This window comes from Seriola lalandi, unplaced genomic scaffold, assembly GCF_002814215.2.
Source record: "Seriola lalandi dorsalis isolate HSWRI2012SDOR001 ecotype SW California unplaced genomic scaffold, Sedor1 jcf7180002054956, whole genome shotgun sequence".
Taxonomy (NCBI): domain Eukaryota; kingdom Metazoa; phylum Chordata; class Actinopteri; order Carangiformes; family Carangidae; genus Seriola; species Seriola lalandi.
Window position 1 is genome coordinate 2,336,119 of NW_019525507.1, and position 27,387 is coordinate 2,363,505.

The 27,387-nt window shown below is 41.9% G+C and overlaps 2 protein-coding genes across 3 annotated transcripts; one reads left to right on the forward strand and one right to left on the reverse strand.

Moving 5' to 3' along the window:
• Window positions 1-341: 341 nt before the first annotated feature.
• LOC147817447 (uncharacterized) lies at window positions 342-3,066 on the forward strand. Its single transcript, XM_087170671.1, has 4 exons — window positions 342-548; window positions 1,085-1,205; window positions 1,425-1,502; window positions 2,051-3,066. The coding sequence occupies exons 1-4, from the start codon at window positions 464-466 to the stop codon at window positions 2,112-2,114; spliced, it is 348 nt and encodes a 115-aa protein (XP_087026797.1). The 5' UTR covers window positions 342-463; the 3' UTR covers window positions 2,115-3,066.
• Window positions 3,067-3,536: 470 nt separating this feature from the next.
• map3k15 (mitogen-activated protein kinase kinase kinase 15) lies at window positions 3,537-26,832 on the reverse strand. 2 transcript variants are annotated; one of them, XM_023395050.2, is made up of 30 exons: window positions 25,816-26,832; window positions 23,899-24,038; window positions 23,541-23,564; window positions 23,053-23,130; window positions 21,937-22,130; window positions 21,658-21,826; window positions 21,452-21,558; window positions 20,778-20,948; window positions 20,572-20,684; window positions 20,189-20,348; window positions 19,943-20,093; window positions 19,739-19,846; window positions 19,449-19,498; window positions 19,109-19,204; window positions 18,811-18,898; window positions 18,584-18,717; window positions 18,115-18,242; window positions 17,236-17,366; window positions 16,449-16,554; window positions 14,918-15,075; window positions 14,547-14,730; window positions 13,964-14,141; window positions 13,034-13,208; window positions 11,786-11,971; window positions 11,305-11,410; window positions 10,930-11,170; window positions 7,390-7,502; window positions 7,192-7,298; window positions 7,010-7,086; window positions 3,537-6,273 (listed from the first exon to the last, which is right to left on the reverse strand). In XM_023395050.2, the coding sequence occupies exons 1-30, from the start codon at window positions 26,120-26,122 to the stop codon at window positions 6,180-6,182; spliced, it is 4,074 nt and encodes a 1,357-aa protein (XP_023250818.1). In that variant the 5' UTR covers window positions 26,123-26,832; the 3' UTR covers window positions 3,537-6,179. The 2 variants fall into 2 exon arrangements, with proteins under 2 accessions (XP_023250818.1, XP_023250820.1); XM_023395052.2 differs by lacking the exon at window positions 23,053-23,130 and having other exon boundaries at window positions 25,816-26,831.
• Window positions 26,833-27,387: the final 555 nt, after the last annotated feature.

Consider the following 27,387-nt stretch of genomic DNA (forward strand, 5'->3'; position numbering starts at 1 on the left):
TTTTCAAGAACAAGATATAGTTAAGGAAACGCACACTGAGATTGGTCTTATCGCCACAGCTTCCGCAACAGCTTTGCCATTGAAGCTGTAATCTTTTAAGTTATAATTTAGCTGTTATTCACAACACATTAATAATGATTACCTGTTTGCTCGAGATTTAAGGCTAGGTCATTGTTACTGGCCAGGAAGTGTTAAAATGCAAACTTCTGTGCAATGTTTGTCTTGGTTTAATTTCAATTTGAACCAATTGTTACTTGAATGCATCATATAAATGCAGTCGAATATGTGGAGAACACCTATTTTGTAAGGTAACTAAATACACACTTTGACCCAAAAAAGTACAGGTAGGCCCTCCCCCTGAGATCTGTATTCCCGGCAGTGAGTCCCATGAGATGTCTCAGCCGCTCCACCTTCACACCCATCCCAGTATTCGTTCAGCAAGATCCACAGACTCTGGTCTCAAATGAAGCTTCTTTCTATTGTTACGCTCTGTCTTTTTTGGCTGGCGGTCATGGGTACAAGCCCGCACACTGTGGCTCAAGCAGCAGGTAAGTCGATGTTTGCAGAGATTAAAATGATGGCAGAGTTTTCACGCAGTAGTTTTTTTTTGTTATTGGGCTGCAGTGTTGTGTTTCTTGCCTCGATGGCCTATCATTTTAGCAGTTTTTGTTGTGTTGCACAACCCTAATGTGAAGAGGTGTCAGGTATCTGAAAGTCAAAAAGTATAAAAGCATACGAGATTTTAAAAATATGCGTTTGTTAGACTTGGATGTCAAATTTCTACAAATAAGTCCACAAAAATCAGTTTTTGTATAAATTTGAGTCTAAAAATGCCCCATAGAGCCGTAACATCACACTCCAAAACAAAGTACATAAGCTGTTGGATGATGGTAAACAAGACTGTACTTGTCACTTGTCATATCACTTGACACATTGACAACATACGACCTTAAAACACTGATGTGGGAAACTAAATCCTACCAAAGATGTATGAGCCAACAGCCCTCAGCCTTCAAGATCTTATCTTCCAAGTTGAATATCAGGTTTTCTGCCTGTGTGCACACGTGTGTTTGTGCTCTCGCAGGGCGTCATGGCTGCTGCACGGCTGTCTCCAAAGTCCGCGCTGTGAACTCCATCGTAAAAAGAGGAGGAACGGTGTTGTGCCGGCGGCAAGGCATCAAAGAAAGTTGCAACGTTAATATAGTGTAAGATTATCTGTCCTGCTTTGTCCCTTCTCTCTCTTTGTGTAACTGATATACAGTATTATCGCTTCAACATTCCTTTTCCATCAGGATGACCCACTTCCTTGTGTTTCTAATTTCCCAGCACCAATGCCCATTCCTGAAATACTTTCTCATGACAATTCTCATGACAATCTCAAAAATGATGGTGACAGTTTGTGTTCGTTTGTGTTTCTCTTCAAGGGTACTAACGTGGAAACGCCGCAAAGTATGTGTGGATCCGACACCTCGCAAGATGCGAAACCTTCTTGCAATTTTGTGGTAACATGGACACACAAGCACACACACACACACACACACACACACACACACACACACACACACACAGCTTAACAGTGCACAGAACTCTTTTACTACCTCCACTTTATATTTCCGATGTACCATATCAACTGTAGCTCAGCTGGCTACAGCTGCTAAATCTGTGTTCATGACAGTTCATTTTCTGCTGCAGATGAAAATAAGAAGAAGCTTTTGTCAGTCTCTGTCAAAAATAAATGACTAATTGTTTCAACAAGAATTTAAAGTGGTGAATCCACCAGTGTTACCATATGTCCCATATGAGAATTGAAAGCTGGCAACAGTAACTAAAGGGAGGGCTTATGGAAAGGCCTACAGAAAGATTAGTTTATAAAATAGAAATATCCACAATGTTGTTGTGGCTATAACAAAGCATTTTCAATCCCCATTATTTCTGCTCTCAACCTGATCCACCTTTCTGAGAGGAAGTGTAATCATACACCGTACATTGCAGAACTCATTCCGCCTGTTAAGTAATGCAGACGCGCCTGTTTTGTGCTTCTATTCCGCAGCAACAGTAAAACTCGTAAAGGAGTGAGAAAGCCTGGCCGCCTACACGGCTACAGGAAGACATAAATCTGGACTTCACCCAAACTGTAGACAACCATCCTTTGTCTTCTGTTGCTCAACTGAAGTATCGTTTTCATTAAAGATAAAAATGATCTGTGTAAACAGCGTATCTTCCCTGTTGTAAACTGTTTGTGAACAGGAAACCTACAGGAATTCATTTTATCATCATTTAAAATATTCGCATGAAAAAAAAAATGTTTTCAGTGTACAGAACTTAATCAGGCCACAAAATTAAATTAAGAAGCTGTCGTAATGCTGTTCTACGTGCCCCAGATCTTAAGTGAGTAATTTTAAGCAAAACCCAGGTTTTTTTCCACCCCTGACTATTTCTTTAGAATATACCTTCACTGTGCGATGTGTAATTTACATGTGTCATCATTTTGACACTGGCGCAGTCACAGTCGGTGTTACTGAACCAGATTACTTCCGCTTGATCTGACGCAATGAATTTCGTAACAACCAAAACAACCTCATTACATCCAGGTGCAGGGACAAAGAAGAGTGAAAAGCGTTGTGACGTAGACATGAAATGAAACACAGCAGGCCTTCATTGAACAGTTAAGCTTTCAGCATGTGTCTTCAGGCAGCATTGTAGGATTTAGAAGATACTGAGTTTCATATTTTCAAAAAGCTGAGCAGATTTGACAGGAAATATATTTGCTTGTTTGACATTTGGGAAACTTTGGTTATTTGCTCTCTCTATGCGCAAGGCAAGTATGATGCAACAGCCAGCAGGCAGTTAGCTTAGCTTATAGCATAAAGACTAGATACAGGGGAAACAGCAACCTTCTATTTTTACACTTCAGTTTGAGTTCAGCTTAATAAAGTATGTGAGATATAATGAGATATAGTGAATTTTAGAGATGCTTGCAGTCAGATTTTGTTATTGTGTTTTGTTACTTGTTAATTTACGCTGCTGACTTTTTTTCAATGTTGATAAAATGATGGTTTATCTGTTTCCCTCTGGGGTCTTTCTTTTCTGATTAAGTCTCGTTGCTCATTGAGATATTTCAGTCTGGTTTTTCTGTGACTAACTTATGATAACCACTCACTCACAGACACAGATGCTTTTGATAATGCAGGTTCTTTCCAAGACGATAGAGTGAAGGTTTGAGAGAGCGGGAAAGACAAATGTTCACTATTTCTTTATTTCCTCGACCAAAATGCCAGGGTCTGAAATCGTATCCCTATAGCAGGTGTTAAAACAACAAAAATGCAAGGACATTTTTCCTATTTGTTTTCCTTGTTCCTTTGACATGTCGAAAAACAAAAAACTTGTTTTTTTGGTAGATGTGTTGCATGATATCCCTTGGCATAATTACTGCTCTACCTGCCAACCAAACCTGGCAGTGGCCAAGTTTCTGGGTGAGGCTTAGACGTAATGAGACACAATGCTGACTGTGGAAAAACTTCACATTGTTGTCCAGCTTGATTGTGATCGTTTTATTATGCAATCCAGGTTGCTTTAATTCAGGGACAGAAGCTGTAACACGCCACACAACAACATGTCACGCTACACATTATACAATACAATTTCTCAGTTCCCCTGTTTAACCATGCAGAACACACACAGTTAGAATCTGTCATCGGGACTATTTCTTTGATAGACAGTAGAAGTCTGTTGACAGTGGGTTCTGTGTTATGCAGCGTAATGAGGACAGTATTTCTGGAAAGGGGACTTAGTGTTTATTTTATAGCCATGCTAACCGCTAACGGCAAAGCTATGTGGATTATTGCTTTGGTCCAGACTGATAATCTCAGCTATAAATTTTGAACAGACATTCATGGTCACCAGATTAATCATCAAAGCATCATGAATCCCATAACTCACCTGTACTGTACGTTAACTGCTAATTACCATTTGTTAGCATGGAAACATGCTAAACTACGACCTGGAATATCTGCTAAACATTAGTATCTTAGCATTGTCATTATATGAGCCTATTAGCATGCTGGAGGTAGCATTTACCTAGAAAACTGTGCCTAAATACAGCTTCATAAAGCCACTAGACATTATTATATGTAATTTTGGGGCACTACGTCCATTAGGAGAAAAAATTCCCAGATAAATATCTACCACTAGAGGGAAGTGAATTTTGTTATCTGGGTGAAAGAACCATTTCAAAAGAAACTACTAACAAAAGCTTACTTGCCCTTCAAAGACCAATATAAAGCCACAATACTTGAATGTGCTATTTGAAGGCTAACAGTCACAGATCAGGATACCAGGCATCGCCACACTGGACTCAGTATGTTTGGCTCAATAGGTAGTTTACTTGCTTAAAGTGGAAAGTGGCAGGCAGTCAGATAAATGCAGAACTGAGGACAGAAATGAGAGTAGGTTGGAGGTCATGCTGCAAACACACAAACAGGTTTCAGGCAGGTGAAGGGCTAATGGGTAGCAGATAAAGGGAATGAATGAAGATTAAGCTCAAACCCTTAGGTATGTAAGTATACAGCCAATCTGGCAAAGAACAGCAGTAAAGTGTGGCTGTGTAAACTTCCATGTTGGCACAGAGTAAAGTTACTCTGCCTCTTCACTTTCTCTTTGAAGGCCTCTGTCGTTTTCAGTTATTTGGCCTTTTCAGGCAACACAAAGGACAGAAGCATCTATTTAGGTATTTGAAAAGATGCTCTCAGGCGTATGTGAGGCCATAGGAAAAATGTCCTCACCAAGTGAAAGTCTAATATTTAATTATGATTAACACTGCCCACATAAATACCTGAGTGACAGGTGATACCAGTTCCATTATTTTTTTATTGCGGTTGTAAAGCAACCAGGAAACAGACAAGCACATACATACATGTCATAGCTGGAATAAAATTAAAAAAAACAAAAAAGAAAAAACATTTAAATACAGGTACACACAGAAGAAAATAACAGCTACCTCATCCAGAATGTAAAGGAAATCTGACACAGCTAATAAATAACGGCAGTCATGATGTGTGCACGTTTCAGTAAGTCAGTGTGGCTACATTATTTTTTACTTTACAAAACTTAAGGCATCAGCTGACACAGGTAGTATGTGCATTAGCTTGTGTATCCCTGTTTGCACAATAATTATCCAGTAAATGATGAAAGGTTTCAACCTGAAACTAGAAGAGTTTGAGGAAATTTGGCGGCAAATCCAAAAAAAAAAAAAAAAGCAGTTTGCTTCTTGACACAGGTTGTGATCAGCTCTGATTCAACGAGACCAAGAGTGACCAAAGTTTTCAAGGCGACAAAAAACGCATCAAACCATTTATAAAAAAAACTTTTCAAATCACTTCTGCAACATAATCAGCAAGTTTAGAGCAGTTCTGAACAGTGCAGGAAGTATAGTCATACATACTAGTCATGAGAGGAGTGAGGTGGATCGATTAAAACGATAAGACAATTTTGTGAAACACACATATTTAGCCCTTCAAGCCTCTAAAAATCCTTCATATTGAGAAGAAAGAAGAAGAAAAAATGAATTTTTTGGTTGAACTGCTGTACACATTAAGGCCATAACATGTGATACTACATAGAGAATTGCTTCATTTTAAGGGGTCGGGAACCAGAAGGTTTAGGAACAAATAAATCGGGCACAGAAATGCATTTATGTTACAGGAGAGTTTGGGAAAAGTTTTAATGGATATTTTAAATACTGTTTTCTGCTGTGAAAACCTGTGTTCTCTGCAAAGGATCAAGACACAAAACTTTCATGGCCACCTTTCAAGTCCACATCTGGTATCTCATACATAAAAAGAAAGTGATGGTGGATTCCTCATTTGCTAAGATGCAAATTTTCTTCAAAAATCCTCAAACACAAGCTCATATTGTGGCACAAATACACATTTAAGTGCACATAAAGATACATAAAGTAGTGCCTGCACTAAAGCGCTTTGGTCTGGTCAAGTGTGACTCTGTATGGAGATGCACAGACGAGCAAAAGACTCCGTCAGTCCTGTGCATGCGACGCAGAGAATATAGCACGAGAAAAGGCACAGTGGAGGAAGAGAGGCGTAGCCATGCAGGGCTGGTGGTGTGTGTGGATGTGCCTGTTTCCACAAAACAGTCTTCCAGAGTTGTAGTCCGTGTGTGTGCCATCACGCCTCATCTTCCGAGCGCGTGCCGCTCGTCAGCCTCTCTCGCTCTCGGTGCCGCTGGATGGCTCGCCAGATGCGGCAGAGGACTCCGCCCCTGAGGGGGAAGACGGGTTAGTCACGGCTTATCGATGTAGGTCTGTATCAAATTTTTATGCAGGTAGAAGATAAAAAAAAAAAAAAACGGATGCCACCTCACCTTAGAGAAAAAACCTTATCTACTCTCGGAAGCTGATTTTATTCATTTTCTCTTATTTCATGCTTTTTATTCTTTGAAAGACTTTATGAGGAAGTGAGTCTCAACACTGATAAAAAGGCTTCAAGACATCACACTCTGACTCAGATACAAAGATGAAGAGGAAACTGACAACCCAAAAAACTGCCTGATGGCTCGACAAAATGAAAAGCAGTACAAAAAAAACTCCACGATATTTAACCATCAGTGCTTTTCGTTCCAATATCTTTCAACCTTTTTTGATAACAGTTTGCGGTTTCTTCCCTTGACGCCTTGGAGGCTACGAATCGTGGACGGTTTCCTTTTAAATGTTTTACAGCTGATGCAAGGTGTGCTGAAGTAAAGACACAGCATCTCCCAGAAACCACGTAGACCTGGAGGGATCGCAACTTAAAATCCAGGACACCATAGTATTTCACTTTTCCAAAATAGCTGTGTAATAATTTATAGAATCTTAAGCAAATCAGAAAATCTATCCGAAGTCAACGTCAGTTCTGTCGATATAGTGTGTGTGTGTGTGTGTTACTCTGACGTCTAAGTAGCGTGATTCTAAGTTCCTTTCTTTCAGTTTGTGACACGGACATGAAAGAGTAGATACCGTAGACGTAGACAGCGGAGGTCGTCTCTGGTGACGTCATTGAGAATGTCGGTCAGCGTGTATTCCTCCAGCACAAACTAGAACAGAAACCACAGAGCAACGACTGTAAGCCTTTAGTTTACAGTCACACACTTGACACTTGTGAAGAAGAGGAAGCTGTAGACAGACAACAGACACTCAACCTTGTCTATGGTGTCAGCGTCCGCCCCCTGCTCCTTCAGCCAGTCGGTGAGCTGCTTGTCCGGCTCGTGGTCTGCTGGGATGTGGAAGATGGAGGGAGGTGAAATGTCTGAAATAAAAACAACAGCAACAGAGATTTAGAGAAGAAGAGAAGTAGGAAAAGAAACCTAATCAATCAGTCGGTCACCGAGTTCGTTTACCTGGTGATCTGTGTTTGACTCTGACCAGCTCCAGGTCGTGTGTTCTCTGCTGCAGCGTGGCCTTCAGGACCTGCTGGTACTCCTTCTCCTTCTGCAGCAGCTCCTCCAGCAGCCTGCAGGGGGCCACCACAGCGACAGAGAACATCTGTTACAGTACGAGCAGTGAGCACTACATCTGGATCAATTTATTAAAAAAAAAAAAAAAAGAAGCAAGGCAGCAGGTTGGAGTAAGTGCTCAAAAATGTGATTTTTATTTACAAAAATATTACCAAACAGAAGAAAAATGAACCAAGGGAAATTCAACAAAAAAATAGCTTAAACCATGACGTCAAAGAAATAAATTAACTCCTGACTGCCATCTTATCTTTTTCCTTCTCACCTAACTGGACCCAACCACCAGCTCAGGTAAGACTAGGGGTGAGCAAATCCTACACAAGCCTGTCCAAGCGTAACAAACCCCACACAACCACTACGTGCTAACTTCTGTTACTGCCGACATTTCCCACTCTACAATAGGCACCAGATATTCATTCATAATTGCATTCCGATTTTATCTACAGCAGAACAGGTTGACCCATGTTCCCACACACTCCTGCCCAGTCCCTCACTACCACTAAGGAGGGACACTAATGACACACACCTGTTTCCCCTTCCCCTGACTGAAAATATACCCTGAAAATATACCAAGTGGGCCGACCCTTCCAACATCTCACACCTGCAAACAATTATCAAGCACATCTCGCAACCAATGTATTGAATAACTGGACCTGAAAAATGAATAGAAACATGCAACTAAAATACTGATTAAATGACAAAGACAATGATAATGTGGGGGATGGGGCCTGGAGAAAGGGGAATGGAGCAGCCTTTTCACACTGTGGTTTTAAGTAAGAAATGTAGATAATGCAGTTACATACAAGGCAAAGAAATGCTGATAAATTTAAGACATACAAATACTCAAACATGTAGAAATATCAGTGCTTTGTGGCAGTAAAGAACAGACAGATAATCAGGGCCTGACTACACAAGACAACTCAAAAAATCAAAAGTCGTTAATCTCAAAAGTCCTCGAGTGACAGTTTAAATACTTAAATATAACCTGAGTTATAGTTACTCCATTTTTAATCCTGACAGAAACTAAACTCTCCAATTCAGTGACACGTTCCAAAGTAACCGTCGTCTTTACTGAATCACAAAGCTGCCATAAAATTAAAAGAAAAAATAACTATAAATGACATTATAGTTTCCTAACAGCACAGCTTTCTGCCGACTCTGTCTAACCCTAATCTCAACTTTACAAAACACATCAACAAACTGTCACCTGACTCTCTTCTGCGTGTGAAAACAGAAACAAAGATAAAAAAAACCTGGCTCTTTTTTCACCACCTTTGTTCTTTTGCAGGGAGAGGTAATGAGAAACAGGTGTGACCAAATAACAAGATCAATCACGTTGTGTTTATACAGACCGTTCTCTATACAGATGGATATAATAATCATTAACAAAATATTATTTCTTTGCAAATGCATGAAACAATGCATGAATCATAGACTCCAAGCAACAGAAAGCAAAGTGCTCACTCCGTCTTTTACAAAAGCCTTAAAGAAAAAGGAGTAAAATCCAGTTTCTCTGCTGCATTAAAGGCAGAGATATAAAAAGCTTCCTCTGTCTCCTCCTCCATGTATCATAGATATATATAGATTTTCCTCAGACAACAGTGTTTCTGAAGGTTGCAATGTTTTTTTTTCAAACATCTTTTGTATGTTATCATTTCTAGAGAATTTAACTTGTGTGTCTCTATGGACACTTGATTCTTATCTTTCTCTTATCTTAAGTTCCCACATCAACACTATTTGTTTATGCTTTTTTTTCTTTAGTCACAGACAACTTTGTACTGGGAACTTTGTATAGCTGGTTAACCTGTTTTAAATAAAGTGTTGCAATGACAAATTTTTCCTGTGACCTTTTCAGAATAATTTGTCCAAACAATAAATCCAGACAGCCTTTTATTTGTGCAGGGCGTCAGCACTGTCTTTTCTAAATGCTGAATAATCTCTATGAGCTTTTGTATTGAAGAATATAATGATCAAATGTATGTTTTTTGTTTTTTGTGAGAATTTTACCTGATTATAAAAAGGTAAAAAAGAAATAAAAACAATTGTTGGTTAAATGGTTAAATATGGAAAGTTATATGGGAACCCTGTGGAGGATTGTCCACCCACTCTGTGTCATCATCACCCTGTCGGTTTTAGAGAGACAACTATCTATTTCATTCATCCCTGCTGCTTTTGCATTTGTGTGTGTGTGTGTGTGTGTGTGCGCGTGTGTGTCAGTTTGCAGGTTTGAGCGTGTGTGCTGAGTGTTTACTTTTAAGTGCACATTCTCTCCATTGCACAAATATGTGTGGAAAGAGATTGCTCGAGGACATTCTTCTGTGTGATTGTGTCTGTAGGAAAATATTTGTTGAAATCTTTAAATGACGCTCCCTCACTGCAGCTTATTCACAGCAAAGGTAGAAGTACTTTTTAATTCCTTAAAATTACATGACATCTCCCGTTCATTCCAAGGCCCGGAGTCGTTACAAATACATGAATAAACGTATGTAAGTAAAGATATGTGTGAATAATGCCAGTACATAGGATTTGCAAAGAGACCAGATACTGATGAATCCCAGTGGTAATACGGAGAAAAGAGAAACAACAATAGATGCAATTGCCTGTTTTCCCATGAAACCAAACTGGGATTTTGCAATGAAGGGCGTCAGCACTGTCTTTTCTAAATGTTGAATAATCTCTATGAGCTTTTTAATTGAAGAATATAATGATCAAATGTATGTTTTTTGTGTTGTTTGTATTGCCATAATGCTGTTTTCATGATTCCAGATGTCTCTACTAAAAAAGAAAATCTTACTTAAGTGAGAATTTTACCTGATTATAAAAAGGTAAAAAAAAACAAAAAAACAATTAGTGGTTAGATATGGAAAGTTATATGGGAACCCTGTGGAGGATCGTCCACCCACTCTGTGTCATCATCACCCTGTCGGTTTTAGAGAGACAACTATCTATTTCATTCATCCCTGCTGCTTTTGCATTTGTGTGTGTGTGTGTGTGTGTGTGTGTGTGTGTGTGTGTACGTGTGTGTGCGTGTGTGTCAGTTTGCAGGTTTGAGCGTGTGAGTTGAGTGTTTACTTTTAAGTGCACATTCTATCCATCGCACAAATATGTGTGTAAACAGATTGCTCGAGGACATTCTTCCGTGTGATTGTGTCTGTAGGAAAATGTGTTGAAATCTTTAAATGACGCTCCCTCTCTGCAGCTTATTCACAGCAAAGGTAAACCAGAATTACCACCTTGCAGGTGTGTGTCTCCTTAAGTGTAATTTGTCACAATTAGCTAATGAATTCTTGAGTTATGGTGACCTTTGACCTTAATCAGTTCACCATTGAATCGGAGTGGACGTTTGTGGTGGATGTAATGACACGTTGCTGATGTGATGCGTTCGTGAGTTAATCAAAGTGTCTGTTATGCGTTGTGTCTGTGTACCTGTTCGTCTCCTGTTTGAGCCGTCCCAGCTGAGCTCCCAGGTGGTGATGTGAGCGCTGGTGATCCTGGGAGTGGGCGGAGTTTAGCGCGCTGACCGAAGAGTGGGCGGGGTCGGCCGTCGTGCCCGGGTCGTCAGCGTGAGGAGCCAGAACGGGGCCGAACTCCGCTTCCTCCTCGTCCACCTCGTCTTCTTTCTCCGCTCCCTCGCACTCTGATGCCGGGCCGAAGTGGGTCTGTAGCTCTGTCAGTTGACAGGGGTCAAAGGTCGAGGGTTGAGAGCATTACATATTAATGTAAATTAATTTTTAACTTCAATATATTCTGGCATTTCTTTTGCACGTGTCCACTAGATGGCCACACAGTCTCAGCACCCACCTGGTATGAGGATGGTGATGGCTGCCTGCACGGCTCGCCGGATGATGTTATCCATGGCAAACATCCAGTGGGGTTTGATGTGTTGATTCCTCAGGACCTTGTTCACCTGAGAATGTCAAACACACACAGAGAAGGCCAGATATTTACACTCATAATCAACTACAGACCTGAAATAACACACTCGTTAAAGTTGATTTGACATATTTGAAGAAGTCAAATCAGCTCCTGTGGATGTTATCATATGTAACTCATGATTAAGATGAAAATAGACGTAATTTTGGGCATTTTTGTTCAGAAATCATTGATTTGATTGAGTTAAAATTGAATTTTTTTTTTCCTAACACCAGAAATAAACATCAGTTTGCTTCTACTGTACCATTTCTGCACTGTCCGGCTGTTCTGTAGTATTCTGTAGTATATACTGAACTGTATGAGTCTGTATGTGAACTTCCAGCTGTGTGTGCACTATGTGTGCGCTGACCGAGTCCTGGAAGCCAAAGAGCACCAGCTGGATCTGGTTGATGGAGGTGGAGTCGAAGTCCAGGTCCAGCTTGAGTTTGGAGATGGTGGCCGCCATGACGCGCCTCTCTGGGGAATGGATGAAGTCTCGAAGGATGCAGATGATCTGCTTGATGTGGTCGACAGAGAGCTGGAGCTCCTCACTGCCCTGTACACACAAATATACACACATACACACACACACACACACACACACACACACACACACACACACACACACACATATACACACACATTTGACAAGGCATTGATTTATGCTCACTGAACCCATAGGTGCCACTATTCCAATGTAAAGTCTATTAGTGTCAAAGATTTAAGCTGGTTTCATGTAACTGAATGGGTTTAGACCTTCACAGTTACATGATATTGTTTTTCAGACAGCAAACTATGAATTTAAACAGATTATATATCAAGCTTAAAATAAACTCTCAGGTGTATCTGATACTGTTGTTACACATTTAGAGTCTCTTCAGTGAGAAGAAAGCTCTTTTTATTTTAAACCATGGGACTTTGCGCCCCCTAGTGGTAGAAAAGAAACTGTAGCTGGCACCAGTGCTTATTTTTATCTTACATGGTCCTTTTTACAGTCAACGTATTACTACTTAAAAATCACACCTGAAGTGACGCCTAAATGTAATAACTTAAAACATGACATACATTCACCTAAGCCTGTGCCTCATGCAATTCAGTGTTATTTTAATACATTTATGTATATTTTAGCTAATTTGCTTGTGAGAGCTTTAAATTTGATCTTTCTGTCTGTTTGTTTTTTTCATACTAGACTCGGTGCAGAGCTGATCAGGGTGTAGCAATCAAACGTACCTAGTTAAAAAAATAAACAGACCCTTTTTGTAACTTTTATAATGACCATAATTATTGAAATAAGTGGTTGTAAAATGTTTTAAATGGTGTTTCTTTTATCCCTTCATTGCAAAATCCCAGTTTGGTTTCATGGGAAAACAGGCAACTGCATCTATTGTTGTTTCTCTTTTCTCCGTATTACCACTGGGATTCATCAGTATCTGGTCTCTTTTCAAATCCTATGTGCTGGCATTATTCACAGATATATTTACTCACATACTTGAGTTTATTCATGTATTTATAACGACTCCGGCCCTTGGAATGAACGGAAGATGTCATGTAATTTTAAGGAATTAAAAAGTGTTTCTTTCTCTATCACAAACACACACACACACACACACACACACACCTGGATGTGGTTCTCCTTCAGATTGGAGATGACCTTTTCTTGGTCGTCGTTGAGGACCTTGTACAGAATGGCCCGTCTCTCGCTGTCCTTCTTCAGCAGGAACAGGCCGCCGTCCCTGTCCTCAGGGGAGGGGGGGGCACTGCGGTCCTCCGACACCGAACCCTCGTCTGGCACACTGCAACACACACAGACACCCACACACACACACGAATGCGGAGTGATCTCATGGCAATATAAAACAAAGAAAACGAGCACACCAATGATTTACAACGGCATGACGTGCCGTTCGGTTTATGTACAGATACAAGCCTCTCCTGGCGACTGTGTGTGCCCAGGAAAGTGCAGAGGCAGCATGAGTCAGCGCCCACCAGCCGTGCACGTATGTGCGCACACAGATGTGTGTGTGTTGGTGCATGTGTGCTCAGCCGCCAACTGAAGCTCTTAAAATGATCCGACCTCATTATACCAGTGTTGTAAAGGGCAGCAGAGCACACTGAGCACAATAAGGCCACCTGCCAGCCAAACACACACACACACACACACACACACTCATATAAAGACAGGTGCACATTCATTCACATCCTTTCACATGATCTGTACTGCGCCATCAGGGTTTTGTCTGTAGTGACACATAGTTTTATATCATAAGAGGAATTCAGTGTTTTTGCATTGAGAATAATGTTTGTGTCACACGAAGGTTTTTCTCATTTCATCCAAACTGAATCTCAAAATGCTAATTCAGCAAAACAGTAACAGCTGAGACAAATGAGATCTGTTATATTTAAAAAATCTGAGCCTAACCTCTCGAGTTTGAATCTAAAAGTCCTGTAAACTTGACCCAACTCACCTGAATTAACTCACTAACTGCACTCAAACACACACACACACACACACACACACACACACACACACACACACACACACACACACCTCAGGTAGTTGGAGTTGGGGGGTTTGAGCAGGTTCTCGGACCCGGAGCTTTTCTTCTTCTGGAAGAAGACGTCGTGTTTGGAGTCGCAGTCCGGGCTCACGGAGCCGTGTTCGCTGCTGCTGCTCCCGGTGGCTTCGCACTGCAGCTGCACCGGCAGGGAAACGCTGTGGATGTAGTCTGCAAACAACAACACACACACACACACACACACACACACACACACACACACACACACACGTGGAAAACACATGAGAGGCTGAAGACTGAGAATTTACAGAATGCTTTTTGAGGGATAACGCCACATCACAACCTGTGATATGTCTTCCAGTCTTCATTTTGGGTTACAGGCTCTAAACTCATGACCTTTTCTGTGTAAATGTGGATTTTCCCTGAATCTCAGTGTATTTATAATCATTTCAAAGGTGTTCCTCCTGGGCACCACCTCCACTTTAAAATGCTGTGGGAAAATCAACTTACTAGCTCATGATTTCAACAAAGACTACAGCAGAAAGTGATGCCTCAGCCTCAGTGACAAATATATCACCTTCATGCTTTCAGAACGTTTGTGCACGTTTTGTTTACCGGATGGCTTGAAGGCGATCTTGCTCTTCTTGCCCTTGGTGTTGTGTCGCACGAAAGTGTCTCGGAGCAGGTCGGAGGCGATGGCTCTCTTGTGAGGATCGGGCTCGAAGCAGCGCAGGATGAACGACTTGGCCTCCAGCGACAAAGACTCGGGGATCTCCGGGTGGATCTTGAACATACCCACCTGTAACACACAGCCACACAGATTTAAAAGCTCAACACAGTCACACCAAATACTCTAAGTCTGGGTATTTGTGTAAGGAACTGCTGACAGGAAGTCTGGAACTCCAAACCGTGCTGCCCGTCCCTCCTGTGTTTTTAAAAGCTTCAAATAGAGAGCACATGTTCTAACAAACAGAGACAGTACCCACCTTAAACATGGCTGCCTGTGGTTCCCCCAACTCATGAAAGGGGGGTTTCCCGGTGGCCATTTCTATGATGGTACATCCCAGCGACCAGATGTCAGCCGGGGCCCCGTACCCTCGAGGGCCTTTATCAATGATCTCTGGCGCCATGTACTGCAGAGTACCTGCAGACAGAGAGCTGGATACTAACCCGGGACAACTATTCCTCACAGGTAAAGAAAGGCAGGTAACTCATTCAGGGTCAGCGTCAACAAATCTATGTTGGACTGAAACCAGCTGGCTTCTCTTATCTAAACAGTGATTACAAACCCAGGTTGGACCTCACTCCGAAAAGACCAGAAGTGAAACTGGTGTATACACGGTCTGCTTATAAATCCAGATTCAGATTTTACAGTTTGTATTTGAAAACCAGATCACGTCTGCACCGATTTCAAATTGAGTTCAGAAGAGAAGAGAAGTTTCTTTTTATCTCTAAGTATTGTGTCTGTAGTCTGCAATTCTCAGCAGATTTGGCATCTGTGCTCTGGTCTAAATGCTGATGTAAACAGAGAGACACAGAGAGAGCTATAAAAAGAGACGGAGAGAGAGAGAGGGGGATGGAGGCAGCAGAGGAGAAACAGATAAGGACACACACACACACACACACACCTGCTAATGAAAGGTAAACACCTTTCTGCCTCTGCTTGATTAACTAATCTAATTACACACCTCGCCGGCTGCTGGAGAAGGCCAGATGGCCAATGAATGTGCACGTCCGTATGTGTGCACACCAACATTCGCGCAGGCTCGCGTGTCTGAGTGTTTCCATAGAGGCTGATAGTGGCTCTTGACATTTTGAGGGTCATTTGATATTTACAGTCATAGTCTTGAGACTGCAGCATTTCTATGACTCCGTTTCTGCAGCCCAGACTGAGTTACTGACTGTTTATGTATGACAGCACTTTGTGAAGCAAGGACTCGTGTGCAGTTTCATTCTCTGCGAGTCTTTTTATCCACTTTTGTTTTAGACACGTTGTTTAGTAAATCGTCATGTGGTGTATTATTTTTTGTGATTATTTAGTTGTTTTCATGCTAAAAAAAAACAAAAAAAGGAGAAAGATTTGATCATTTACATTTGGCTGAGGTGGAAAGGTTTGCATATTGACAAAAGACCAATCGGTCTTGGAGCAATGGAAACAGACCTGGAGAATAAATCATGAAGTACGTGAAGCGTGAGACTTAAACGTCCAACGAAGAGACAAAAAATATCGGCAGATCTGTGTGGAACGATGAGGAAACAAACCAACTTCTAATATTCGCAAAACTGCAGGTCGATTTTCTTCAAATTCTGTTAAAATTTGCATTAACATTTAGATGTTTCCCTCAGCTGTTATATTGGCACTATGCTGGAGCTCCATGGATGTAATCTGTAGTTTGGGGGATTTTGGGACATGTCAGTTACAAATACAATGCGTGTATGTTTATTGTATTTGTTTACAGGCAATTAGCTGGACAACAATTGAATTAATTGCAGGAAGAATAAGAGTGATCAAGTTACCGGTGAATGTTTCCGTACAGGGGTTGACTCCTGCCAAACGCTTAGAGGTGCCAAAGTCTGAGATCTTCAAGACGCCACTGTAGGTGTTCACCAAGACATTATCGCCCTGATGGAGAGACAGACAGACAGACAGACAGACAGACAGACAGACAGACAGACAGACAGACAGACAGACAGACAGACAGACAGACAGACAGACAGACAGTCAGACAGACAGACAGACAGACAGACAGACAGAAACAGGGTTTATATATGGTAATGTAGGCAAGGATTAATTCATGTGAAATTAATATCTTTACATACTGGTAATAGCAGGTAAACCACAGGACTTATTAATAACATGAATAACATTAATGGCGGCCATGTTTTTATTTACTGGTTCTATTTCCAGGGCCCTGCTCGTCGTGCTCACTGACAGAAATGAAACAGTTATCATCAGTGTTAAATTACTTACACATGAAATGTCAAAATGTCTGCTTGGAATAAAAAATGGTAATTGGAGGAGAAGACTGAAACAGTGGTACAGATATTTCCCAGACAGGTTTTTACTACAATCAAATATAAAAACACTTCATAAATAACATTATTGCCTCTTGCAGGTAAGAAAGAATATTTAGGACCTAAGGCCTTTATGGTGAGACTGGACCTTCAACAACAGACCTGTAAGGTCACATCATGGGCACAAATGGGAGAACTAGTCCCTCACTACGTCACAGTGACACCTGGCTGCGCCGCAGACTGTGCTGTAAAGACGGTGTTGAAGCTGCCCGGCGTTATTTCCTCGTACCTTGATGTCTCGGTGGACGATCTGGTTCTCGTGCAGGTATCGCAGCCCCTCCAGGATCTGTCTGGTGTAGAAGATTATGGTCGCCTCTTTCAGCGGACCCCATTTAGAGCGCAGCAACGCGGACAGGCTTCCTGGAGAAAGGAGAGAAGGAGTGTCCAAAACCTATCATGAAATGGGAAGACGACCAAGCAGTTAGAGAGACCGCCCGGTAACCGAGAGGTCACAAGCATCGATCTCTGAAAGAGACAGTTTGTCCATTTTTAAGCCCTGAATTGTGATTTTTTTTGTTGTTCCCTGTTAGTTTAAACAAGAATATCTGCCCAGAGAAAAATAATGAGCAAATACACAACATAGATGGAGAATTATTGATTTGTTCTGGTGTTTAATGGTGACATTTTCACCTCAGAATATTGATGCTCACATAAATGCCTCATCTTGCATTAATTCACTATATCTCCAACAGTGTGTGGACACATTGTCTGGAGCTGTTCTTATATACTATATATCTACTAGATATTACTCCTGATCCCTGCTTCACCTCTGCATTTTATACTTTATCAGCTTTATGTAGCTGCTTAATATTCATGGAGGATAATGAAGCATATTGTTTTCATTTACACTCAGTACTAGCATATCATGTTAGTGCGTCACTCAATACTTGAAAAACCATTTCATAGGGCACCTTCCAGGGAAATCTTTCTGTTCATGTGTTTAAACAACAGGCCATAAAGTGTGATTTGCTGCATATGGTGTAGGATAATGAGTAAACAGCCTTTAGTTCCAGATGGATTTACAAGTATTGTTTTTCCTACCATACGCACGTAATCGTGCTACGCAGCATCTATTGAACCAATCTCTTTCAGCGTCGTACAAACACACCTCCAGGCACTTGTTCCATGAAGATCTTGATGTATCCGTTCTCAGAAACAGAGCCCAGGTACTGAACGATGTTCCTGTGCTTCAGGTACTTGTGCAGGGCGATCTCCTCATGAAGGGGCTGAGAGTACCTGATTCACAGAAACAGAGAGAGACTTTACAACAGGAAGTTTGTTGTTTATTAACACAGAGGATGTAACATTATCCAGCCCGTCGCCCATAATCCAAACATTAGGTGTTAAGTTACTTTTTAAGCTGCTGTTTTGGCAGGTTTGGCCTAACTGCTAAAAAAGCTTACGAGTAAACGAGATTATGTGTTGAGAACAGGAAATTTAATGTTTCTCCTGCACAAACTGACAAGAAAGCAAATGGGGAAATACAAGCTCTACTGTCTTTTCTGCTTTTTCTTAATGTGGAAAAAAAGTTGAATTTGGTCAGGGGTCTGTTTTCAAAAAACAAAAAAGACACCCACCTGCTGTCTCTCTCAGGGATCTCTTTGATGGCGATTCGGACCTGGTTGCTGAGGTCTCTCCCAGCATACACCACTCCATAGGTTCCTCGCCCCAACACCACCCTGTCTCCTGTCTCATTGGTGTCATACTCATACTGTAACACACAAAGATCAACACACACCATTACAGTAACCGATCAGCTGGAATCATCAGCATCAACTATATTCATTCACAAACACTCCCTGACCTCCAGTGTATCTGCATCTCCCTCCCCTTCCAGCTCCACTGCGTTTCCTGTGCCATCAGATATCATCTCTTTCACCATGGAGCAGAACCTGAAGCACGCACGCACACACACACACACACACACACACACACACACACACACACACACACACACACACACAACCAGACATTATCATTATCTCCAGTTCACAGCTGTCAGGTGGTGCTGCGATACAAAACGCGCATACGCACTGAACGAACGCAAAACACGGACAAACACACACACCTACACAGACACATCTAGAGGTGTGTGTCCTCACCGACCGCACTGCTCCTCAGTGGAGTAGTAGATCTGGAAGTCATCGGAGTTGTCGTGGACGTAGAGGAAGCAGCAACGCTCGTCAAACTTACTGATGCTGCAGACAAGGAAAGTTAGAGAGGACCAAAGCTTAGATTAACTTAACTTGTTCTTAACTTGTTCTGTTACGTCAGTTAAAAACTTAACTACATCATCTTCTGTGTTATAATATGTATATTATATCAAATTCTGGAGATGCAGCCATTCATTTTAAAATGCAGCAAATGGGACTTTACAGCTTTGGAACTGGAATTAAAGCAAACAAACAGTAAAAAAAAATAATATCCGCCTGTTTGTCATACCTAATGCCTTTAATGGACATGGCAGTGAAGTTCCACTCGTGGATCCCTTTCTGTAATGAGAGAATGAAGTTTTGTTCAGTCACATATTCAACCAGGATCAAATCATTAGGACTCAAAGAAAATTCAAAGGAATGAGCGTTTCCATTCACTTTAGTTACACTAATATTAAGATGTTGATTCCCCGAGATAAACAGCTGATGGCGCTAATTCCTGAATCAGGTGCAGTCAAACCTGAAATGTTGGGAAAACCACGCAGAAAAGCATTTCAAGCAAGAGGGGAATATTCTTACCGTTTCAGCAGGAGAAACATGCCAGATAGAGACGTTCTTCTCTTCTGCCTCGTTGTTAATGGACACATAGGAGGGCTGGTACACCTTCGTCGGCTCCAGAATCAACACCTGTTAACAGGAAACGTGTTAGCACTGTAGCACGCGCCTCTGAACGCTTTGTCTGATTGTGCTTATTCAATTGAGTATCTGTGTGTGTGTTTGTACTGGAAACCGCAGTCGATTGGTGGTGCGCTGTGTGGCCTCCACGATGATGTCCATCCAGAAGATGAGTCTGTCCCGCTGAGGGGAGTGCTCCACCGTCTGCTTCTTAAACCTCTGGATCAGCTGCAGGTTCTGCACCACCGACCGCAAATACCTGGAAGAAGAAACACACAGAGGGAGACGACAACAGGACTGTTATAAATTATAACTCTAAATCCTGCAATTTTTTGTCAAAGTGAACATCTTTACCAGAGAGGTGGCTTCAGTTTGAAGAGCTTCTCGGCAGCCTGAGTAGCTTTGGGGATGTCGTTAGCTAGCATGCTAACGGTGAAGAACTGTCCCACGTCCCAGTAGTTATTCATTTTTTCCAGGGAACCTTTGCGCCCCAGCAGACTGTTCAACCTCACACCTAAGACATGAGATTATCAGTAGGGGAAGAAAGTGGGAAAAAATGAATTTTGCTTAGTTTGTTTCTACAGTACTTTTTGTAGTTTTCACTTGTTTTTCAGTCACTGCATGAGTTTTATAAACTATTCAGCCTCAAAATCACCTTTAAAACTGAACCCAAAACACACAATTTCACCATGTGTTGATACTGTGAAAATACAACAAAAACTTCAGGAGCCTCTCACCTATTTTCCTCAGTTCAATTGAGCTCTCAAACTGTTGGCCAGCAACTATGAGCAGGACCGCCAGATTGATACCGGAGTAAAGAGTGGGCTGCAGCTCAAAACCCTTCCTGTACCTGGAGGGAGAGGACGACACATAGATGAATATGCAGGAGGAAACAATTACATTTAGACCACGGCAAAGAAGCATTTATCGTATGCGCTCTTACCACTGTATGGCGTTATCTCTGTTTTTAGTGTCTTTGCAGTCTGAGTCCAGAAAGATGTCCTTATATATTCGTCCACAGAGACAGAACATGTCCGGTGCCGGGTGTTCACATGACTGTAGCACCTGTAGCATCACTCTCAGAGCCTGCTCCCTGTCTCCAGGACTGTTTCTCCTGCACACATATAGACATAGATAGTATTTCATTAGATTATTGTCCGGAGTCATTCAGAAATTACTCTTGTAGCTCTAACGCAGAGTTACACTGCTCTACAATGTCTGCAAGGTTGAAAAACGCATCTCTGTTTTGCTAGTTTCTGTCTGTATAGCTACTGTTAATATTTACAGTATATTGTGATTTTTTTAAAATAATAAAATATATAAATCAGTAACAATACCTACAATTTAATACATTCACGTGTAATTTAAAGTTAGCTTGATAATTTCCTCTAAAAACAAAAGCTGAGGTAACAGCTACTCTGCGAGCTAACGTTAGCAACAGTTTAACGTTACTGTTAGCTTGCTTTTGTTTGTATTTTCTCCACCATGACTCAATGTAACTACTGCCTCGCTAGTTTTGTGAAATAATAATCTGAATTACAGAGATTTTTTTTCAATAAAATGAGTATTTTTTTTATAACAGAAGGAAAAAGTAAGTAACTAAATGTTGCTGTGCACCTGTTGAGAGCGAAGGCGTAGTGGAACTGGATCATGGGCTGCGTCGCCAGATCACAAGTCGGCAGCATTTCCAGGGTTTGCACCAGCTTCACCATGGCATCATAGTCCTGGTGGTCAGACAGGGGCAAGTTGTGTCATGCTTTTCATCACTGTTACCTGTGTTCATGCTGGAGTTTCTCATAATCTACACCGCTCTGTGTTTGTACCTGTATGTCTCTGTAGGAAAACAGCAGGTTCATGACAATGTCCTGTGTGAGGACCTCTGTGTTGTCGATTCGGAGTTTGATGCGGGAAAGCTCCTTGGCCAGCTCCTCTCCTTGATATTTCTCCCTGGCCTTCCTGATGTCGTTCAGCAGGGTGTCCTTAAAGGAGGCGCTGCAGAAGAGAGGAGAGGCAATGATGCATGTTGATCCTTCCCCAAATCTGACTTCAATTCACTTCCAGTAGTAGTGAAAACTCTGTGTTTACTTGTGTGCGTCTCTCACCAGGATGTGACATGGATGTCCTTCAGCAGGCTGGTGAAGCGGTCGGTCAGGGGAACACAGAGCGGCCCCAGCAGGTTGTCCCAGCTGGGCTGCATGTACTCACTGGCCCTGCGCTGGGCGTCACTCTCACAGCACATATACTCATGGTTAGGAGTCACTATGTAGGGGATGAAATAGTAGTTACCACTGGATGCCTGGAAGGAGAAAGGGAGGGGATTTTTAGTTTTAGTTTTTAGTCTCACATCTCTGTTAGTGTACCGGAGGTGCTTTCAAATGAATAGTGTAAATGTATTACAGCTATATATAGCTAAATATCAGATACACACACATGCTGGATACTAATGCCAGGCGTAAAAGGAGTCCAAGACAGGAAAAAGAAGGAGGATGGGTGGGGGGGGGGATTAGAGAGTGATTTATGAGGAGGATCAGTACACCACTGAGATTATTTGGTGGCATCATGACTTCAGCAAAGCTTAACAGGAGTTATAAGGCTCACTTGGCTGTTAAATATCCAGTAGAGCACAAACCAATGCACATTAATACACTCTGAAACTCTACGTCTTTGTTCCTCTTGCTTGTACAATTCTCTTTTCTTTCCGCTTACTTTGTTCTTTTTTGTACATTTCCTTTTTTACAGGTCGTTCAAGATAAATTAAGGCACAAAGGGGATAATCCAATTCAATCCAATCCAATCATAATCCATCATTTGCACAGAAAACTCATAACTTGTTTCCCCATTCACCACAAATATATATATATAACTAATTAGAGCACAACTCGTGGTGACTTTTACTGCCATGAAATGAAGTAAAGCTTCACTACTCTTTTCTTAACATCGCTTTGAAGCTGCAGATGAGACACTCATTCTGAATGCAGCACCATAAAGTTTTAGTTAGCGCCTGTTTGATGCTCTCTTATTATTCTCATAATATTAAGACAGAATCATCATCAAAGTTTCAGCTGCAGAGTGTCCGCCATGACCCCAAACTCATTTCATCCCTCTGTGGCTTTGTGAGTTGCACATTATTAGGGGATTTAATTTGTTATTCACACAACATCCCATGGGAGGGGGGGGGCAGAATCTCCCAGCATGCTTTGGTGCAGCATGGTACCTACTTTGTTGCGCAATCCAGAGCCTCTATACTCTGGAGGCAACAGAACCCAGGGAAAGCCTAATGCTGGAGGACGAGCGGCCTACTCCACACACACACACACACACACACACACACACACATGAACACACCATACATACATTAAAAACAGGTTGCTATGGACAATAGCAATTAATAATACAATAGTATATTTGAGGACACTGCCACACATGTTTTAGCGTGTGTGCGTGTGTGTGCGCGCGTGTGTGTGTGTGTGTGTGTGTGTGTGTGTGTGTGTGTGTGTGTAAGAGAGAAAGAGAGAGAGAGAGAGTGTGAGAGAAAGCATGTAGATATGCATTTGTGCGTGAGAGGACCGACAGCACTTGTCATGAATATTATTCCACAAATAGCACTAGACAGTGTGTCGCACAGATCACACTGAAATGCACACGTACACACACACACACACACACACACACACACACACAGACACACAGACACACAGAAACTTACTGTGTTTTTCTGCACCACCATGTCCTACAAGGAGATAAAACAAAAAGCCTGTCAGACTGGATCTGGACATATGTACTCTTAAAGTTGCACCTGCACGACTTGAAACAGCTGTTTCCGCCTGGCAGCACAGTGCAGGACTGACTGTACTGCACACACACACACACACACACACACACACACACACACTGACCAATATACACACAACCTCACACACCAGTCTGTAAATAACTTAGTGGATGACTTTGTTATAAGGAGGTGTGAAGGAATGGCATCCTCGAACTCTGATTACACCAACAGGAGATTCAAAGAGGTGTGTGTGTGTATGTGTGTGTGAGTGTGTGTGTGTGTGTGTATATACCTTCAGTGACTGGGCAGTGTCGGGGTCAGTGTCATGGTATAGGATGACATTGTTGGCCATGTCGAAGCTCTCCCTCACGCCGAGGTGGTAAAACAGGGAGGGCTGCCGAAACACGTCGCTCATATCCACAACGGCGATATCTAGAAGGACGAAGATTAGAAAGATGACGACGACGACGACAACAATAACACGTCTCTAAGGTCACATCTTTGACATATAAGTACAATCCATTTCTTCAAACAAATAAGCGTTGTAACCTGGCCTTGACTAAAACACTTGAGCTCTTAACTATTTAAAAGAGGGAATGTCAAGAGAAAAACTCTCTATAGACGTTTCAACACTTCATTCTTGTTGAATTTGGCTTTACTTGGTCATTTTCTTCCATCTGCCATCACTATGATATCTGGTGGTGAAACTGGATCATGTCTGGGGTCAATTAAACCCTAGAATTCCCTGTTACACTCGTTATGAGCAAACTGTTATAAAACTCAAATTCAAACAGACTTTTTCGGGGGGGTTTAGGAGGGGTAGTACTTCATAAAAACATCAAACACATACACTATATAGATCTAATAAAAATCCATTGTGTTTAACCATGTTTTACAGCAAAGACTGACCGAGACCCAAAACAAAAGTAACACATTGTTTTCTGAAACATATAATAAGTTCAAAATTGTGTGTATGAGCCATTCTCATAAAATTAGTAAAACAAAGCTAAATGTTTCTGAGTTAAAGGGACGTGGGTTGGACACATTAAAACAACAAAAAGACACCTGGAAGCTGTTGCTGTTGAGACGTTTCCCTAAAAACACAATGGTGGCGCTAGAGGAAAGGTCATCAGAACTCATCCTCCATGAATGTCGGCCCAAAACTTTAATGCCGGTCCATAAAGTTAACGTTGAGATGTTTCAGTGGATAAGGGAAAACTTTGACCTGGAGGTGGCACTATATGAAAAGTCATTAGGATTCATCCTCTGGGCACCATGAATGCGTTGCTGTCTGCTCTGACAAGTTTAAAGATTTTGACTTTTCACTCCATCCACTGACATTTTAACCCGAACCAACGCCGTTCTCTCTGCAAACGCAGCCACCTGGCCTCGTATTTGTTCAGTGAAAACTCTGATCTGCGATCTGTGTCGTCTCTGGCGGAGGTGTGGACGGCATCATAGCCCACGTACTGTATATCGCTGGCAATTAAAAACTGTTGAGAGGAGCTCTTGTGTCACACTGCTGCGATCAGAGTAATAAAAGGTGTCAGCTTCTGGAGGATGAAGACAGAATGATGAATCATGTGGTCGGGAGCGGGGCTGACCTGACATCAGTGAATCAGAGAATAAATAGTCAAATATACATAATCATAGTCCACATGAAGAGTCTCATCATCAGTTTGATATAATTAATTGTAAAGAACAAACATTAATGACCGTAAGAGGTCAGAGGTCATCATTAAGTGATAATGGCAATGATATTTTACCGTAAAGCGAAGCAAGAGATAAAATGATGGGATAATATGATGAAAACTTTCAACACAAATGATTTTAAATTGTGCATTTAGGCATGTATGTGAGGTATGATGGTGTGTGTGATTTATGTCCGTCCTATATGAACTCATGGCTGCTACAGGCTTTATATCTAGAGGCTTTACAGTTTGTTTGTTTATGGTTAAAGGCTTTTATGGTGGTAATCACAAAATAGATTTATTACACCTGTAAGAATTTTCCCAGCATGAGTTTGGTGACATTTAGATTGCACGTGGTGTATCGACTGTTGCAACAGCACTTCAGTTCCTATTTCACAATGTTAGTTGCTCAGACGTTGTTCAAACAACTTGTAACTTTTTAAAACAGCTTTAGTAGCTGTTTAAACCCAAACTGCAAATGACTAACACCACGCTGTTTCTCAGACTCACACACTCACCTGCATCGTAGAAACTGTCCAGCACCGACGTTTCTCCAAAGTCCAGCCTCCCGAAGGTGACTGTGGTGAGCAGGGCGCTCTCTGCGTCGCAGGCTCTCTGCAGACACTGCAGCGCTCCGGACTCCGGGCTGCTGGCCATCACCGACTTCAGCCCGTCGTTCAGGACGTAGACGACCCGCAGGGAGCGCTGCTTGAACGGCGGACTGGGGCTGGACACCTCGCCCCTCTCCCGGTCCCTGTCCACGCTCAACCCGGCGGAGTGCTCCCCTCCCATGTCGGCCACCTGCGCGCTTTGCCCGGTTTCCATAGCGAGAACCTTCGGGGGTGGTTTATGCTTTATCTCCTTCCTGGTCCGGTGACTTTCCACCTCTCCCTCCCGTCGACTCCTGCACTCTGTCTCGACTCCTCCGTCTTGTCCTCCCGCCGCTCACTTGGTGCGCACCTGTCGTCGCTGGAGCGGAGCGCGTCTGAGTTTGTCACCCAGCATCTCCGCCTCATTAACTCACATCATGTGCCGATTATCTCGCACCAAGAAGCTCGCTTCCCCCCTCAAGACTGGATCCGACTAGATTCCCCGGAGAAAGAGGAGGAGATGTGGAGAGAGGGAGGAGATCGAGAGAGGAGGGGAGACAAAAATGCATCCAGACACGAAATTATTCTCTTAATTTTGGGCCAAATAAGTTATTCCACGAGAGTATTTATGTTGCAGGATACAATCAGGTCCTGGCACAGTCTGAAATGTTATCGCCGTGTCTCTGGTTGTCTAAATATAAAACAGTGTGTCCTTCTGGTGCCCTCACAGCAGCCGTGTTATTCTCTGTTATGTCCTCCTGACAGCAAATAAATTCAGCAGAGGGATGATATTTCCTTTTTTCCTGAATCAAGTTTCACTCTCTGTTAAGATGGCCATACTTTAAGTTTTCCTCTCATCTCCACTGCTATTTAAAAAAAAAAAAAAAGTATACATCCGAACATATAAGCTACCCTATACATTCCACATAGGCAAATAAAATGGAGTAAAGGGGAACACGCTGGTTTACACTCTGTTCCTTCATTGGATTAACCCTGCTTAGCCTCTGTGAGAAGCTACTCTCCAGTACGCACCGCTGCCATGTGCCAGTAGGAACTGGACGGACTGCCAGAGACCATCTATCACACTGACAGGGGGGACATACACTACCGGTCCATGTGTTTCCAGAGTGGGGTCAGTATACTACTGGTACTTCCTTAACACCCACATGGGTTTTAATGTTTACTAATAGAACTGAATTGCCATTAATATCTCATTTTATTAAGGTTGACTATATAATGACTTTTCTATATGAAAGCTGAGGATAAAAATAATATTATTACTGATATTTTGCAATTAAATGTATCCAACATGGGTTAAATATATTTAAATTCTCATTTGGACATGAGCAGCAGTTTAAATGCAGCAAACTTATTAGATGCACTGTAAAATGTGGACATGTGTTGATTTCCTTAAACCTGCAGTAACTGAATCTTTTGCCCACTTGGGGGCAGCAGAAACAAGTTGTGGATGAAACATATAATCACTCATGGTGAACACAA

Bases quoted from the DNA above. Each gene is read 5' to 3' on its own strand.
- LOC147817447 (XM_087170671.1), top strand. From the start codon at position 464: ATGAAGCTTCTTTCTATTGTTACGCTCTGTCTTTTTTGGCTGGCGGTC. The intron at 549-1,084 runs GTAAGTCGATGT...GTGCTCTCGCAG, and splicing joins CACTGTGGCTCAAGCAGCAG to GGCGTCATGGCTGCTGCACG. The intron at 1,503-2,050 runs GTAACATGGACA...TCTATTCCGCAG, and splicing joins AACCTTCTTGCAATTTTGTG to CAACAGTAAAACTCGTAAAG.
- map3k15 (XM_023395050.2), bottom strand. From the start codon at position 26,122: ATGGAAACCGGGCAAAGCGCGCAGGTGGCCGACATGGGAGGGGAGCAC. The intron at 20,349-20,571 runs GTGAGAGGCTCC...CTCATGTCTTAG, and splicing joins AATTGAACTGAGGAAAATAG to GTGTGAGGTTGAACAGTCTG. The intron at 11,411-11,785 runs GTCAGCGCACAC...TGACATTCTCAG, and splicing joins TCTTTGGCTTCCAGGACTCG to GTGAACAAGGTCCTGAGGAA.